The sequence below is a fragment of the Haemaphysalis longicornis genome, unplaced genomic scaffold, assembly GCF_048455015.1.
Source record: "Haemaphysalis longicornis isolate Haplotype H1 unplaced genomic scaffold, Haemaphysalis longicornis Haplotype H1 scaffold_8, whole genome shotgun sequence".
In the NCBI taxonomy this organism is placed as follows: domain Eukaryota; kingdom Metazoa; phylum Arthropoda; class Arachnida; order Ixodida; family Ixodidae; genus Haemaphysalis; species Haemaphysalis longicornis.
The window spans coordinates 22,198,918-22,217,312 of NW_027526445.1; the positions used below are offsets into that span (position 1 = coordinate 22,198,918).

General features: G+C 44.4%; 1 protein-coding gene across 1 annotated transcript in view; it reads left to right on the forward strand.

The window, feature by feature from the left end:
• The window catches only part of LOC144148212 (uncharacterized), a 34,669-nt gene extending 21,220 nt beyond the window's left edge, over window positions 1-13,449 (forward strand). The window contains exon 3 of the mRNA XM_077679794.1: window positions 13,386-13,449. Within this exon, the coding sequence (XP_077535920.1) occupies window positions 13,386-13,449 (64 nt within the window). The remainder of the gene's footprint in view (window positions 1-13,385) is intronic.
• Window positions 13,450-18,395: the final 4,946 nt, after the last annotated feature.

An 18,395-nucleotide genomic window follows, 5' to 3' on the forward strand; every position in this document is an offset into this window, starting at 1 on the left:
GTAGTCGATCTTGCGTACACTCTTCTGTGTGTTGCAGTTTGGTTTCTTTCTGCTGAACTTGTGTGCGGTTTTTTTTTTCCTGATTAGCGCACTGCATATACAGGGTGATGCGACGATAATTGGAGCACTTTAAAATTTTTTTCTGAGCAAACCGCCGCTCTGTTCGCGCTCAAACTTGCCACGAAGGTCGGAATTTGTGGTCTATTTTGTTTGATACCGGGCGCAACGATGGTACGTATCTGTGTATTCTGAAAATAATGAAAAACCATTTTCGCCTATGGGAAAATGGCAGCTGATTTGGACGTGCGAGCCAGCGCAAGTTGATGTTGGAACAACGGAACCCCCGGCAAAGTGAAACGCAGGTTTGGGATTCATGTACAGAGCCAAATGGTGCAGCAGACGATCAGAAAATGCACCTATAAATGAGCTAACAGACGATCAGATAACGTCCAAATCGCCGCCATTTTCCCATAGGCGAAAATTGTTTTTATTTATTTTCAGGATAAACAGGTAAGTACCGCCGTTGTTCCCGGTGTCAAACAAAATACACCATAAAATGCTATCTTCGTGTGAAGTTTGAGTGAGAACAGAGCAACGGTTCACTGAGGAAAAAATTTTAAAGTGTTGTAATTAGCGTCGCAACACACTGTATCATGTGTCTTGTCGGCCCGTCTAGTACTCAACTACAACGGGTATTAGCTGTTACTATGTTTAATAAATTATCTTTAGCACGTGCGATGTAGTTCACAGCAACATCATGACTGCTGGTTATAATGTTAGTCTGCGCTCCATACCAGACCGGCAGCTAGACACGATACGGGCAGGCAGGCAATACTAGCCAAAACTGAACCATAACAAAAGAACTTTTTCGAACACGAGCTACTACGGATCGGGCCATTTTTTCTATTTGACACACTGATTCCACTCGATTTTTTTTTGCGCGAGCATGAGTGCAGACGCTAGTAATTAACTACAATCGCAAGCTTTGAGTTTTGACAGGGTGACATAGTGCTTGTTTAATCGAAATATATTACAATCAAATCAAGCGTGCAAGTGTTTAGATTTGGGGGTGTTAGAAAAATTTCAACTTCTAAAGACATTTAACATAAAACTTGGTAATTTTAAAATCAAAGCCTTGTAAATGCGTTTGTGTATTTTAAAGTAAAATTGAAAAGTTTGACAAACTGTTTAACTTTCCATGTTCAAACAAGGAGATTATTTTTCCGCCTTATCTGACACCCTGTAGAATTTTTCGTATCAAATATTTTAAGAAGAAAATGGTTCAAAACTTTCCACTCCGCAGTTCCCAGTTCTTTGTTGTGTAACTGAGGTACAATACTGTAGTGTAGAGGGAGAGTGTTGATTTTAATTAGGCTACTGTCTAGAAAAGAGATCGCTGGGGAGCTGCAACAACGGGGAACGGGGCTCGTTTTGTGAAAGGCGTCGTTTGAGCTCTAGATTTCAGGGCGCGTTCACTTTTAAACGATGGAGGAGCTGTTGCGACAAGGCAAGGCTTACGGAGCACTAGGGTAGGACCCTTGCAGTTTGCTCCAGCCAAGTCGAGCATACTTAATTAACCCAAAACACCGAGTAATGACAGTCTCTTATCAAAACCCAGTAATAGAGCACATAAACGCACCAGCAACTGAGCGCGTGATTTCACAGGCAAATGGGAGCAGGGATACTCTATGAACAAGGTGCAAAAGTAAATTCGCCCCATAGGGTAGTTGTAATTGACCTAGAAGCAAGCAGCAGAATGTTGGACGCTGCGAAACTAGAAAGTGAAGAAACTTTGCGGTAAAGCAGGACAGACGAATTGAATGTTGCAATATATATGCACTATAGTGACAGCCTACTTGCGAGAACTAATTGCGAGACATCAACGTTTATCAGAACAAAAAACGACCTCGTCCTTCGGAGGGGGGCAGCCTGTTACTTCAGCAGCAGTCACCTCCAAATGCAGCGGTAGAATAAAAAAAGGCGCGCAACACCGCTGCGACCATGCGCCTCTCACAAATCAACTTCTTTCAGGTTATCAGCCGTCCATTCCTGGCCCACTCGCTTTTTCCCTCTGCACTACCAAGACCCAACGCCGCTTTGTCTCCGGTTGCGATTACCGCCATGTTGGGAAGCAACTGCTCCCAACTCTTTGGCAACATAGATTCGGCACGCGTACGGACGACGCATGCGGAGCGAAGCGTAAATTGGAGCCTGCCGCCTCCATCGTCGGGCACAACAACACTGCCACCACGCACTGCTCACAAATATTGTTCTTTCAGGTCAGCTACTTAAACCGTGCTGCATGTGCCAAAACTAGCAATTACTGTTTTGTTGGTGTCGTGTCCATTAGAGCTGACTAGCGTTAAGAAGCGCATGTACTGTCATGTTCATTGAGTGCATCTTGTTTCCTAGTCAACTTCTCATGTTAGCGGGAGATGTAGAATTGAACACTTGCTTAAGTAGAAAGGCAGAGGCGGATTCTTTTGAATGGACCATAAAGGTAACCGGAAAACTGCAAACTGGACTGAAGTTTCCTTTGGTTGGCTTCAATGCTATCATCGAACAACAAGACGCTAATAATAATGAAATTAAGAAGCTTATTGCGAGAGTGATTGCACTTGAAACTGGTACAACCGAAGCTACTCGCACTGGAGCGGCTTTTCCTCAGAACACCCTGCAGGACAGTTGAAGTCAGCTACAGCAAAATTAAGCACAGATATGACCATACATAAAATAGGTTAAGACTTTCGAAATTCTTATTTTTTTGGTTTAGATGATGACGAAAAGGAAAATTGGGCAGCGTCTGATTAAAAGATCATTAGGTTTTCCGGAGAAAAAATCGAACGTCACAAAACCAGTGCATAGTCTAAATATGTGCACCCAGTAGGAAACTCTTTTAATGAAAGAAAAACCGGCCGACAACTGCTAAACTCACTCCACTAATGGACCAACAAAGTATCCTGTCCGCTGCCCGTAAACATAAGGGGACATTGTTTTTCATTCGCGAAGACTTTGAACCATGAACACGTCCAGCTAGAAGAAACATCGTAGCTTTCGCCGAACCACTAGACAAGCTTTTGAAGTTGGTAGTCGAAAAGCATTATGCGTAGCATTTCGGATGGTGTACATGCACATTCTCCAGCCATTTTTACCCGGGGCTACCAATGAGCTTTAGGTGTGACCAGTTCATGTGACACCTTCGGCTAATGTACATGAGCTTTTTTTTCTTTTTTTCTTTCTATTCGTTCGCTTCCTCCCTCGTCCCGCCATCCCTACCTTTCACTTTCTTCTTGCCGTCCCATCTCCACCGGTTCCTCTCCGCCCGACTCGCCGCTAGGAATACACGCGCGTTTGATGCCTGCGTGCCCGCGGCCGTCGCTGTTTTTAGTGTTTTTTGTTTTCTTCCCATTGAAGGGTTGGAAAGAGGCATGCGTGGGGATTCCCTCGGTGGCTGTGTTTATTCGGTCGCATGATGCATTCGCGGGTACTACAAACGTATTATTGCCGTAAAGGGCGCGAATCTCTCCGTCCGCGCTGGTGACAAACCCCTGCACGCTCGCGCCACGGCTCGGGCTCGGGCCCTTGTTCGTTCTTTTTTCTCTCTTAGTCCCCAGGTGCGGTTGCACAATCTAAATGGCCATTGGTGCCTATTGTAATGCGTATTTCAATATCGTTGACTATGTCAACACTATTTTCTCTCAAGTTTGTCTTTCGAAGCAAAACTTCAGGTATGAGGCGGGCCGTAGTTAAAGTCTGCGGATTAATTCTTATCAGTAAGGGCTCTTTGACGTGCGCCAAAATCTCAACACACGGGAATTTCCGCTTTTAGTCTTCATCGCAAGAGCGACCACCTTGGCTTGGATCGAACCCTTGACCTTGGACTGGTCAGTAAAACATAGAGACACAAACAGCACCTCAGAGCTTGCACCAAAGCGCCGGGGTTGCACAAACGCAAAGTGCCTTACACACATGAACACATGCGGCAAAATAATATGTGCTGATACAAAAGCAATGTCTGGAAAACTAAGAAGAATATCAGGGCTTTATAGCCTATCTTGGTAAATAATAGGAACCAAGAAGAAACTAAAAAAATATACTACAAATTTCTGGAAATGAAAAGACCGAGGAAAACATTTTCGATAAAATGGCCGTCGATGAAACGGCGTTTGATGAAACAGCGTACGACAAAAACGACTTCTATGAAACAGTGTTAGATAAAACGGCGGTCGACAAACTGTCCGGACCTCCAGAGGACGTGCATAAGATTCCTTCGTGTGTTTTTTCATAAAACGCACTACAGATAAATGCGTTGAGAGAGCACCGTGGCAATCGATACTCCGGCGATCGCCTGTGGACGTGACTCCCTTGACTTCTTATACCCGTGCACACGTGTACAAAAAATGGACATAAGTGTTTACTGCTTTAAGTTTTAATGCTATTAATTTGCTGCTACATGCAAAAATATAATGTCATTCCTCTAATGTCATTTTTAGCTGAAGGAGATCTGCACAACTCATTCGCCTTAACGAATGCCTAAATCTGCCTAATCTCGAAGGCGATGAGCACCAAGTGAAACCAACAAAGCTCTCAGCACCAGAGCGTTTAGGAGTAAACGCCGTGGAATTTCGAAATAACAGAATTTGTTTGTGCACTCTTGTTTGTGAAGTTCTGAAAAAGACAGTGACTCGTTGTTTTGAATTTTTCAGATGTGACTGCCTCTGACAGGTGACCGCAGCTGCTGAAGCCGCTTTTATAAAAGCTCATACCATTTTTTAGAAAACAGTATGTCTCACAATGTTTTCTTTCCCAAATACAATTTGAACTCTCGTACGTTTTGCTCTGCTTTAAAAACCTTTAAACTATGACTGTATTTCTCTTTTTGGTCATAATCACCGTCATGCGTAACACATTTATTGCCCTCGGATTTTTGCCTTTATCACAATCCGCCCTAATAGTGTCATTCTGTATGTTAAGACCTTAAACACTTAATGCCATCGTCCGTGTCTGTGTGGCACGGGTATTAGACGCTTGTGTATTTATGAGTATTGCCGAAGCACGAGTTCACTTCGATAAACTTTGCTCTTTGAAGAACCCTGCGTCGTTCCTGGCAATACACCTGTTAAGCCAGATAGATCTTCATTTTGGATAACAGGAATCAGAGTGCCTATTGCTCATGAGGTACTTGCGTCGGAGCTTGTTCAATGTACTTTCCATTACGTTTCGTATTTATTAAAACGCACGACGCTTTATAATAAAAAAGACAGGGACATGATACAAAGTTTATGCGCCCGCTGCATTCTTGAACTTCTAATGACGTGAAATTTCTCTCCGTTCGTTTGTAGCCAGCCGCCGCATAACTCAGCGACGCGTTCTACTTGTTACTAGCTTGAACACTGTCGCGATCGAGCCGTTATACTTGTGACATTCAATTGAATTACCCTATGCCTTGAAGTGTACATCTCTAGCCCCGGTTTCCTCTTCATTCTCCCTTTTTTGTATTTGCGGTTATTGTAGTAGTAGTACTAATTGTTTTGGTGTTGTTGTTTCTTCCTTTTTCAGGGGAGGAGTTCTCTTCTCTTTATCTAATATTTTTTTCCTGCAGGTTTTACCGAAAGGTTTTTGTTGCTTTTCTTTTCTTTCTCGCTCCACCGCTGCTGCTGCCACCATCATTGGATTTTACGGCTTGCGAAGCTGCCTAGAGCGGGTTTTTCCGAAGAAATACACCGCAATATTATGTATATTTTATACAAATAACGCAATTCGATTCATTTCAGTATCAAAGGCCACTCTTTAAGTGGCGGTGTGCATCCTCCAACAGCAGACAAATGAAAGAGTGGCGTGTCAGGTAACGGAAAACTACAGCGCTGTACATTCAAAATACGTCGCGATTGCAAACCACATGGCAACAATCTGGGGAAATTATTCGTCAGCTGCATTTAATGACCCCAATCTGAACGGGCGCTGGAGTGGCGTAAGTAGGTGGGGGGGTCCGGGGGATGCTGCGTGCATACATATAGAAAAATGCTTACTTCCGACCCCAACTCCTCTTTACATTCCGATCAAATAGTGTTGTAAAACAGTTTAAAGTTACGCCGTGCCGCACAGTATTCCTCCCTCTCTGTACACCGCCACCCATGCTGCAGGCGGATGGAAGGGAGTGCAGAGGGCATACGATTAATCAACGTGCTTGAAAGTTTTAAAATAAGCATGCGCCTACACAAAGAGGAAACCTACAGTATTTGAAAACCAATCTACATTTTTGCGCCCCGTATTATATCTCGGCACGTTATCCTGCCATGACAACGTAAGGAATGGGATAATGTACTTTCGAGCATTCGGCAATGTAAAAAAACCCGTTTTACAATTTTTTTTGCATACAATTACCGAGAATCGTTATGGCTTCTGGGTGATTCCACGACAGAATAAACTTGCGTGGAAAGGCGCATTTTTCTTCACTCCTACACTGTTGTTGACGCATGGCCAAGCCAGAGAAAAGCTTAAAACGACCATTCGTTTTCCTCTAGAGTGCGTTCTCCGCGAGAACAATGTTTGCGAAAGTTAGCGTGGCTGACGCGCAATTTCCAGCCACTGCAGTTGTTTCCGAATTCCGGGCTCGCGCGCAGCAAAGTTTGATCGCTCTGAGCATTTTTAATCCCAAACTGCACGAATATCACAAACAGGTGAAAAAAATTTGGCGTACTGCCACTAAAAAATTATAAAAATTGTGAAATTCCACCACATCCTAAATTTTCGCTTTGAACCCCTATGTCTGGGTTTGCAATTGTCACGACTCGTAGAAGATAGGTAATGTCCGCCAGATATTCGTAACATATTTGTTTATTATGGGTTGTCTAGAAAAAAAAAGAAATTTTTGCAAAAACATTGGATGTTGTGATTTTTCTAATAAGGCGTAATTTAAAACAAAGAAAAAATTGAAACCGTACTACTTAATGTTAAAGCAGTCGGAAGTGCAGAGCAATGATTCGCTATAATTTGTTGTAGCGCCGTTATCCGCTCACTGCTTCCACCCAATGCAATCCAAAGTTCTTGATGTTATTTCAATGAGCAGGAATTTGAATGAAAGACGGACAAAAAAGCGCGACCCACACTGTAATTGAACCGGTGTTGTTCTGGTTCGGCGCTCTGGTTTTACAACGATTTATCTATTACAAACGCTTGCGCTTGGGTTGAGTAATAGTCTGTTCTGTGCAGATGAGAGAACGGTGAGAGTGAGTGCAGATGAGAGTTAACGGTCACCGATATACTATACAATTACCGGTAGCCTCGAGCCAGGTTAAGCAATGTGTGCTCTTTCTAGCCCTTTGGTTTCGCTCATGGTGACTGCTAAATCCTACTGCACTCGCATCCTGCCCCCGTAGAATGATAAAAATAAATTAGCGCAGCGTAAACATCCAGACCTAAAGATAATTGCTGTTTATTGAAAGCGTACGTACAAAAACTCGATGGGGGTAAGAGCTACGAAAATGTGGTGGAAAAGGGTGGAGTCTTTGGAATGGGCTTTGACTCTGCTGCTGATATTGACAATGGAGAAGAAACCGGTTCGGTTTATTCTTTATGTCATGTCATTTTTGGTAAGTTGTAGAGATTATTTCGCGTTCGAGAAATTTATGTCAAAATTTTTAAATTCCATTTTTATTCTTTGCTAGGCGTTTTACGTCCACTGTACTACGTTTTATAGGAACGGAAGCGAATTTGTGGGTAGTGGGTCGGAAACGAGAAAAAGGTTATGGATTCTTTTGTAAAAAGATAGGGGCACTTGGAAACCACCATATAGGTTGTGAGATAAAGTTTAAGGTGTCTTTCAAATGAGTTCTTCAGACTACCGTGACACGAACTTACATTGCTGTGTATTTCGCCAAGCTGCTCGGTGCATATTAAGTGCGAATGCACTTCTTAAGCTAGCCTGAAGCGTCCGCCGCCGTCCGCATTCCGCCGCCGTCCGCATAGCAACAGCTGCGGGTGCGCGCGCTCCTCGTCTTCCTTGGCAACGGGGGAGATGGGCGCGCGCTGCCTGGCCGCTGACATGGCACATACCCACGTGGGGGATTGGCCAGCAGTCGGGCGTGAGAAGGGCTAATGAACCCGCTTAAAGGAGTAGTGACACGAAATTGCAAAGCTGAGATCCGCTCTAGCAATGAAGTACAACGACAACAGAAATAGGTGTCTGTGCATGGCACATACCCACGTGGGGGATTGGCCAGGAATCGGGCGTGAGAAGGGCTAATGCACCCGCCTAAAGGAGTACTGACACGAAATTTCAAAGCTGAGATACGCTCTAGCAATCAAGTACAACGACAACACAAATAGGTGTCTGTGAATAAATGCATCTTTCCTTCTTTGTAGTTGTGTGTGTGTGTGTGATCTCTCTTTCGCGAACATTACCGAACCGCGCAAATTCAACTCCTGCATTCGCACTTTCACATTCTTCCCCTCGGGTAAATGCAGGGAATTTTTTGTTAAAAGGGCACGCAAACCAATGGTGAAAGAACACCATGCCGGAATTACCCCACGAGCCTATTTAGTTCATTCCTAGTAATTTTACGTTCCGCTGCTCCTCAAATAGGCGAGCATGTTGCCGTTTTGGTTTCTGTTTTTTTTCGCTCAGTATTCCTGAGGGATTGCTGCCCCGTCTTCTGGACCTGCACAAACCGAAAGTAGAAAGAGGTGGCTCTTGGGCTCTTTTTGCTCAGTTCCCTTTTCCGTCTTTGCTACAGGTATTTCACGACGACAACAAGGAATTAGCTAAATTCTTGTATAGTGGGCCTTACATCTTCCTGAAACTTTGCTAGACGGAAAAGTAGCGGACATCAAAAAAATATATTTGCTCATTACTGAAGACTTTAAAGGAGTACTGACACAAAAGTTCAAAGCTGAGATAACTAGTTAAAATGCTCCCTTTTTATCAGGAGATATCTCCTAGCAAGTTTCAACAGAAAGCATTCAGCGTGACACATTTTGAAATGATTTTAATCTTCGCCCCCACGAGAAAGCTTAGAGCGGGCCGACATGACATCATCTGCTACCTGCCCTAAGCTTCTGATGTTGGGACGCCCGTGACGAAGCCGATGCGCTGGCTGTGTTTGGCGCGCGCTGCACTGGCGTGGGTACACTTCTAGGTTTTGGGGCTTACGTCATGCTCCCCGGGAGCGTGGGGACGGTTAAAACCGCGGCCGGTCAAAGCGCGTGAGTGCGCTCGCTCATACGTGCGTCCAAAGCGGCAGCGGTACGGCAAGAATGGTGATGTCTCGTGATACCGCCTGTCATGGCGGCCGTTTGGCGTTCGTTTTGTCGAAACCGAAACTGACAAGAATAAACGACGCTGTAAATGAATGTTTACGCTGCGCTCGACCTTCTAACGTGTATTCTATGATTAGTTTGCTGGTAGGCATGCATATCAGCGAAAAAAAAACATAACACGAAAATGTCGTGTTATGTTTTAAGCCCCGTTTTAGCCACCTTGTCCCAACCAAACATTACCTTACGTCCAAGCTTATTTTTAAAATCAGTACTCATCACAGAAACTGTAGATCCTGTATCAACTAAAGCCATTGTTCTAACACCGTCTACCACAATTCTAACTTTGTTTTTGAGCATGAGAACGGGCGGAGGACCCTGTTCTCATAAAACAGAACATCCGGTCTCGTGTTATGTTTTCGTGTTATGCCACTAGGGGAAAGAGAGAAAGATGTTTAAAGCAAGTTGTGTATGGTATCTGATGGGCATAGAGCAGTAACGTTTGACCTAGGAAATTTGTGATCATTGGTGTAAATACTGAATGCATTGCTTGACTACGTTCTTAAATCATTTAGGATTAGAAAAATTAATAGCCGTTGCAGGATTACTTTGAAGGGGCCGCTCTCCTCGGCCACTGCCTCGTTGTTTTAGGTTGGCTAAAATAACGCCATCCGAACACGCCTGTTGAGCTCAGCTGAGAACCAGGGAAACTGCGGACGGTTACCGTTCAATAAGAACGGCTAAAGGTACTCTTCAACACTTGCGATAAAGGCTTTCACACTTTCCTTCTCGCCAGGACATACTTCGAATGCAGCAGTTGTCGCCTGCACGGGGCGGCACTGCGTGATTTGCTCGTCGCAGCAGTTACGGCTTGCGTTTCTACTTTGCGTCTGTAGCATTTTTTTAAGGGGCTATGAATGCATGAGTGGCAGCAACTGAAATTTAGTCGACCAAAAGCCACTAAACCTCTGAACTGAGGATATTCCAGCTGTTAGAGAAAGCAAAGAATGGGGAAAAGCAATGAATGATTTGTGTACGTTTCTAAGTTATTTGATGGTTATAGGACAGTAATTTTGGGCTTGGCGTGTTTTTCGACACACAAATCTGAGTGCTAGACGTGTATATTGACTACTTTGTGGAAGTATATAGCATTACAAACAAGTTCAAAACAGCGTTGCAGAGTTTTTTCGTTAGAAAGAGTAAGCTGCCGCCTTATCGAATAAGCTGCCGCTTTATTGAATAGATGGTGGTGTGGTAGAGGAATGGCATAAAGGGGTGAGAATAATATGTTGTGGGGCAAGTTGCTACTCAGGCGCAAAACACCTTACAGCCCGAAAGCAGACGAAGGCTGCCAGAGCACATGGAACCAGCACTGACAATAAGGTATTTCTATTGAAGTGGCGCCCACGTAAAACGTTTTGCAGAAACACGCAAGCTAAAAAACAGAGCTTCAAATGTCAGCCATGTCGCCTAATGTACTTCGTCCTCATCCACTTCAGAGAACAAAAGCAGACAAAGTACGAATAATACTGACATCAGATATACGAGCGTGAGAATCATTTAAAGCAGTGTAAACGAGTCCACTGCGCTTCGTGCAGTTTTATAGGAGTGCGCTGCAGGCACTGGTAATCTTTATTGAAACAAAAACGCTTCTACCAGCCCTGGTGGTGTCTGCACCAGCTTCGCCCAACAATTTTGGGTTCTAGCAATTCCAACGTGCGGGCATCACAATCTAGGGATATGTGTTTTGAACCATCGCTCTTGATGCTGTCCGCATGTTTCCACTGATGGTCGGTGACGCAACACCTTGTGTGTGTGCAACAAAGGATTCGCCGCATGTCAAAGACAATTGATGTACAACCCCTCTCACACTCTCCACTCAGGGCTTTGTTTGTTTCTCACAGTAATGCTTCCGACTGTAGAAGCCTGAAATGCAGAAGAATGTACTTTACGCAGAATAAGCGCGACGAAACAGCTCTCTCGTATGGCGGGAAAGAATTTTTTAGGCTGGAGAATACAAACTGAAGGTCCTACCTATGTTCCGCCTTTATACATTGTTGGGCCACCTTATGAACACTATGCAGTCAACTTGGAAAAGGTCATTTTACGGACGCTCCAAAGGCTTCTCTTTGAAGCCTTTAGCGTTTTGAGCTTTACCGGGAACCTGTTGAAAAAATCGAAGTCCGCAAGAAAATTCATTCAGGGCGATAGCGAGAGCTGTGCTATGCGGAGTGTTGTAAATTAGGAATGTAAATCAGCTAAGAGCAACAATATCGCTTGCATGACGTCACTCAAATGTGCAAACAATGCCCAGACTGAGTAAAAAAGAGGTTTGAGGATTTCCAAGATATTGAATAGGTGGAGACATCCATATTTGATTTTGATGGGTACATTCATTATGAGACAATCCGCCCGCGCTACACAGGCGTAGAGGCAGGCCGTAGTGGAGGGTTCCGGACTAATTTTGATCAACTGGGGATCTTACATGCGCTGAAATCTCGTACAAACTGGCGGTTTCGCTTTTGGCAATCAGTGTTTGTCTAAGGTACTTTGTGGCCTTTCAATGTACACGCTAGAAGCGCTTGTTTACTTAGTTACGACCGCATATAAGAGTTCGGCAAATATATAAAAAGTCTGGTACACAATTGTTACCTACACACATCGCTAAAAAAATTGTAACCAGATCGGTTGCTCTGTTTGTACAGCATATACAACTAGCTCACACGCACATTGCTGGCAGAAAATGTTCTTCGCTATAACTCCTGCGACACATCCAGGAGATGGACATGCCAGAAGCCGAAAAGATCACATTGAACTGCACCGCTTTTGGTCATAGGCAAGAATTCGTCGCCCGAGTGTGTGATATTTATAACCATTTTCACAATATAGTGCTTACGTTCCAAGAAGAAAACGATAGCGGCACCATGATAACAAGATTGGTGAATCTTCTGAGGAAGAAAACACAAAAGTTGCTGCTTTACACCAACAATTGAAGAACTACACAAGACGAACGGGGTATGTCTAAAGCCGCCAGGCAGTAGCGCTACCCCGAAGCCCAAAATGTAGAAAAATGCGCTTCACGTATAAAATCACCGCGACAGTACAGCTCTCGCGTATGGCCACGAACTACTGTAGTAGACAGTCGCTTAGTACTGGCGGCATAATGGAAGCAGGGGCTTGTTGGAAGATGGACAAGTTCAACCTATACGCACGCAAAACGCCGTCTACAACATAGCCAGACAATCATGCGTAACAGCGCGAAGAGCACAAACATTCCTCAACAGAAATCCGGAAGCTCATGTCATGTGGCAAAAAAAGCAGCGCAAAGCAAGGACCAAGCAAACAACGCGCAAACTGGAGCGCAGACTAAAAGCAACGCTTTTTATTTATCCAGGAAATACATATAGATTACTCTGGCCCTTTAAAACTGGGCCGAGTTTAAACCTTCGGGAAGTTTTTGTAACGTGTGTGACAAATCATAGTGGCGAATAACAAAACCTCAGCCACATCATTTTGATGTCCAACGGGGACCGTTTTCCAATACCTCAGGATAAATAAGGGAAAAAAGTTCCTGCCCGGCGCCACCAAGGCAAACGAATGCACAGGGTGCCTTCCACAGCCACGGTGTACGCTCAACTCACAATCGCCGGTGGCTGGACATGCCGCCAGACTCTTTCACCCCCGGAAATGACGCAACGCGGCATGATGGCCGGGGGCCCCGCCAGATGGGCAAGGGTCAGGAGCCCCTCGCCAGGGTTAACTTTCCAGACGTGGATTCCCCGTTCAAGGGTCCGCACTGGTCCAGGGACGCCTGTACCCATAAAAACACCGATGGGTGCCCCGCGGTTCCAGGATTCGAACCCCGTACCGCATTCCAAGCGAGTTCTGTACCTCTGAGCCATCGCTGCGGTGAAAGTTACGACCCCTTCCACTGGGTCGTTTCCCGACGAAGTCGGGTAACTTCCCAAGCACTGGATCCCCTATTCAGGGGCTGCCAGTGCCATTTTTTATACTGGTTGGTGCCCAGCGGTACCGAAGTACCTTCCACTTTCTCGTAACTAATGAATTGTCCGGCCTGGTATTACGGTTTCCAGGAACCCCGCAAGGTATGCGCCTGTTCCCATTTTCAGACTTGTGGGTGGCCAGCGGCTGATGTCCCGGAGCAGCAGCCTCCCACGTAGGCCGCAGACGTAGAGACGGTCCAAGCCATTTATGCCCTGCCAAGGCAGTGCAGGGGGCCCTTGTACCCTTTGTACTGGTGGGTGCCAAGCGGTTCCTGACCCAGCGCGAACGGGTTCGAGGGACCTCCCACGTCACCTCCCACGGCAGCTTTGGCCAAGATCCAGGCGTTTATTCCCACGTCCAAGGCGCCCAGAGGCTCAGGGAACGCTTGTGGCCTTTAAAGAAACCGGTGGGTATCCGGCGGCGCAGGATGCAAACCTGGTACTTGCCGCTTACGATACAAGTGTTTTACCACTCGACCATCGCCGTCGGTTAAAAAAAGCCACCGTGTAAAGCAATATAGACAAATGTTGCATTAAAACACTATATGCGTGTTTCTTTACACTTCAGTCACGCCGATTTGCTGTCAAAATGTTTATGATTCATTCGCATTGCTGCCGTCGCAATTCCGGAATCCTCTGATGCAGGTATAAGCAGGGATTTATGCATTGCAACCCCGTTTCTGAGATCACAAAATTAGCGGCATTGTCTCTCGCCATTACTTAAACACAGTATCATCCAATGACTCAAACCATTCCTTCGCATCATTTAGAAAACTCACTGAGTTGTAAAGCGCCGCCTTGTTTGTTTTTTGAAAGGGCGCCGGAATTTATTCTTACTAATAAAAAGAGAAGTTTGACTTCCCGCACCTATAAGCCTACAAGTGCGCAGTCAACAATTGTTACAACTGGAAAAACTACATAATTATAGTCGTTGATTTAGAAAAAGTTATTAGCCTCGTACAAATTCTTTTGTAAAAACACATTGGCGTTCTTCAGCGCATGTTTCAGAAAAATATATATTTCGAGTCATACGAATTTATAATAGCAATTTGTTGTAATTCAACCTTTCTGCAAAAACTTGTTCTTGCCAAAAAAATCTGTAATAATTTTACTTTTTTCTTTATTGTCTCAAACTTCTCTAATAATATAAAATGTACTGTTATTTTGGCTTTAATTCCTCAATTGTAATTGCTGGGAATTGTTGCTGTGCTTGGTCATTTTCATTGTGAATTAGCTTATGTACTTTGTGACTGGTCGACTTCTGTAGTGCCTAATTACAGCAAGTTATAGCTCTAACTTGATTAAGCCAATTCTCTTTAGCTAAAGTGATATAGGTATACTGTGAAAAACTAACTGTTGGTGTGAATGCTACTCTACGCTTCATAAAAGACGGGTAGCTGTGAAAAACTAACTGTTGGTTTGAATACTACTCTACGCTTCAGAAAAGACCTGTAGGTCTATACGACACGGGCAGGCAGGGCGTTTTATTAACGACGATATCCTTCTGTGAGAGAAGAAAATTTAAAACGCCCGTGTGTTCTAGATTACGGTGCACGTTAAAGCTTCCCAAATGGTCAACATTAATTCGGAGCAGTAGACTACAGGACTACAGCCTGCCACATCGCCTGTGTACAGTCTGATCATAAGATCTTATATTCAGTCTATCTATCTTAAACTACAGCCTTGAGTAGTCTGCTAAATGTGATAAATTTTAGTCCACCTTCCTTTCTGTCTGTCCGTGAGTTCTTCCCTCGACCGGACGAGCCCTGGCTACACACACTTCTTTATTTCTACTAAACTGTCTTTGACATGCGTCTGTTCTGTGACCCACTCCGCTCTCGTCTTATCCCTTAATGGTAAACCTATCATCTTCATTTCCTTTGCTCGCTTAAATGTCCAGAATTTCAGTTGAACCCTATTAGCGAGTCTCCAAGTATTTCCCCGTAGGTGAGAACCGGTAAGATACAGATGTCACACACGTTATTCTTCAGGGACGATGGTAGGCTGCCATGCATTACTTGACGATGCCTGCATGGTGCCCTCCACCCCATTCTTATGCTTCTAATTATCTCTGCTTTAAGGTTGGGATCCGGAGTTTCTGTTGGATATAAGGAGATATATTCGATTACCCCTTCCACTGCCTCGCCACCTATCTCAAACAGTTGTTCGCCGCCGAGGCTATCGAGAATTACTTGAGTTTTTTGCATTTTCATTTTAGGACGCTCGATACTACTGCTTGCCCAGTGTGGTAATGATGCTTTGGAATTCGTCCTATGAATTACTTAGCAAGTCAGCGTCATCAGTACACCTAAGGCTATTTAGGTATTCTTCATTCATTCTTACGCCCACCTGCTCCCGATCCAATCTTCTGAATAGCTCTTGTAAATATGCAGTGAATAGAATTGGAGAGACTGTGTCTCCTTGTCTGACACCCTTCCTTACATATGTTTTACTGCTAGCAGTTTTTAGATATCCTTCAGTATTCATACGTTAGGGTCGTCTGCGCCCTTATTCCGCAATGCCTTTATGACTTCCGAGGATTCGACAGGGTCATATGCTTTCTGATAATCTATTACCTCTATATATATTGGTTGTACTGCAATTCGTCCTGCGAGGTATTTAGCCAAGCAGCGTCATCACTACTTCTAAGGTTATTTAGGTATTCGTCATTCACCCTTCCACCCACCTGTTTCCAATCCGCACATTTCTCAATCACCTGATTGATCATGTGAATAGGGTCTATTGTCGAATAGCCTTTACGAAACCCTGCTTGTTCATTGGGTTGACTAAAACAAAGGGGACAAAATTTTGTTAGCGATTAGCTTGGTAAGTTCCTAGAAGACGACTAACGGTAAGCTGATCCGCCTGTAATTTTTCAAGTGCTGCATGTCACCGAAACTTGCTCGCATTCTTCCAACAATAGAGTTCACTCGCGGCCACTAGGAATTGCGTATACTCCGGTGCCAGTTTTCTAGTACAATGTGCCCGCTATCCTTCAAGAGGTCACCTGTTTGATCCTCACCGGGGGCTTTCCCACATTGCATTTCTTTCAATGCCTTCGTAACTTCTACCGTCATTAATTGAGGGATGTTTACATCCTCTGAACTACTTCATCGTTTGGTATCATCCTAAATGTCCTGGCAACTGTACAGATCGCTATAGACCTCCTCGGCTACTATGGCATTTTATTCCTATTTGTAATGACATTAGCTTGCTTGTGTTTAAGTGCATGCATGAAGTTTTTCTTCGTGCCCAGGCGCCTCTCCACTACTTCCAGGTTGCCTTCGTTCTTGACAGCATCGTCAATCTTCTCCATATTATACTTCCGTATATCAGCTGTCCTAGGCCTATTGATTAACTTTTAAATCTCCGCGAGCTCTATTCTGTCACCTGAAGTGGGCACTGTGAAGATTTGGCGTTTCTTAATAAATGTTTCGTCTCCTGAGAAAGTTTACCAGTATCCTATCCAGCAATCGTACCTCGGACTTCTACTTCTACTGCATACTCCGTGGAAACGCGTCTAAGCTTCTCGCTCGCTTCTTCTGTTGTAAACTTCTCTTCCTCTGTAATAGCGCAATGTCGGTTCTACATTGCTATTATGAATTCTTTCACTTTCCTTCTTACTGTTAGCTTATTGATCGGCTTCTTTCGTACTGGCATTATATGGTCAGCTCCCCACGTAATAATACACATAAAAGCAGCTGCAGGGGCCTGTCGGAACAGTTCTATCAAATGAACTCGCGAGCGCAAAAGAGAGGCTGAAACTCTTTATTGAAGAAAGTAATGCACAGCGGTTTGTCAACATCGTTGTCCTGTTGCTGCAGTTGCCCAGCAGGAAGGGGAATGGGCAGACTAGTTAATTAGTAAAAACAATAGTTCTAGAGGAAAGCAGAAAAAAGGGGTAGTGTCTAATATAAGGGCATTGGATATAGCCTGGACTGTCCGCAATAGGTTGGGCTGTACTAACTGACGCCAATATCATCAAGGGAGCCAAATAATGTGTCTTGATCATTACGTTGAGAGGAGGTTTGTGACATGGTCCAGGTATAAGGCATTTCGTAATTGGTCCAGGGAGAAGACAGTTTATCCTCTGCTGAAGCTGCAACAGGTCCTTGCGTCTGTGTGAGTGAAGCACTCTAGGAGGACATGTTCGATGGTTTCAGGGCAGCCACAGTTTTTCAGTATGAGTTTGGACGTCTGCATTCGCGTTTTAAGTAGGTATTAATAAACGCCGCATTAATTCGCAGTCTATGAAACAACGTCTCAAGTGGGTAAGGTAGTTTTTATGGCTGCCTCAATCCCGTGTGTGGGCCAAAGGGAGACAGAAGAGCGTGATGATGCTGGGGAAGGACCCATTAGCGGTTTTTGAATGGTCATAGCTGAAGCATCGTTGTTTGGGAAGGAAATGTTTCTTTTTTGTTATTTCTAGGCCATTGCATGCAGCCTCATCTGCTGGCTGATGTCTCAGTACACCAGTGTCGGAGGAGCCACTGAAGGGTAAATCAATGGCCAGCAGCATACCCAAGATGTTGAACGTAGGTTCCTTCGCGGTGGGTGTGGTCGTTAAATATGTAGCTGGAGGCCTGTCGGATTCTTTGTAGGGCGGCTTTCGAATATGTGAAAATGGTTAACTGTATCAGTGGCTGAAGAACGGTGTACCGGATGGCATCTTTGATTCCATAAAGGTCAGCTAGCGTGGACGAAGTACCGCTCAAGCCGGTGTGACAGTTATCTCTTCGCTGACGTAATAGCTCACGTAATAAACACTTCTGAAGAACGACATTCAAATGTTGCTGATTCTTTTATAAAAATATGGGCTGTTGCTGAGCAAAATATGTGAATGTGCTCAAGTTTAATCTGAACCAGGTCATCTTGAGATATCCGCTTTATTTAAAGTATTCCAGCAATGGAATATTTTATGATAACAGGTATCTGCAGAGCTTGATTTTGCACAGCCGCAGATGATTGCACTTATTGTATGTCCAAAGGTGAAACTGTCTCTAAACGCAATACGATTGTGTATCGCAATCGTATTGCGGATCAAGACAGTACGAACCGGGAAATGGCTTGTGACATCCAAGCTGTGCCTGAAATGATTAATAGCGTCTTTTGAAGCCGTAGTACACCCACGCCACG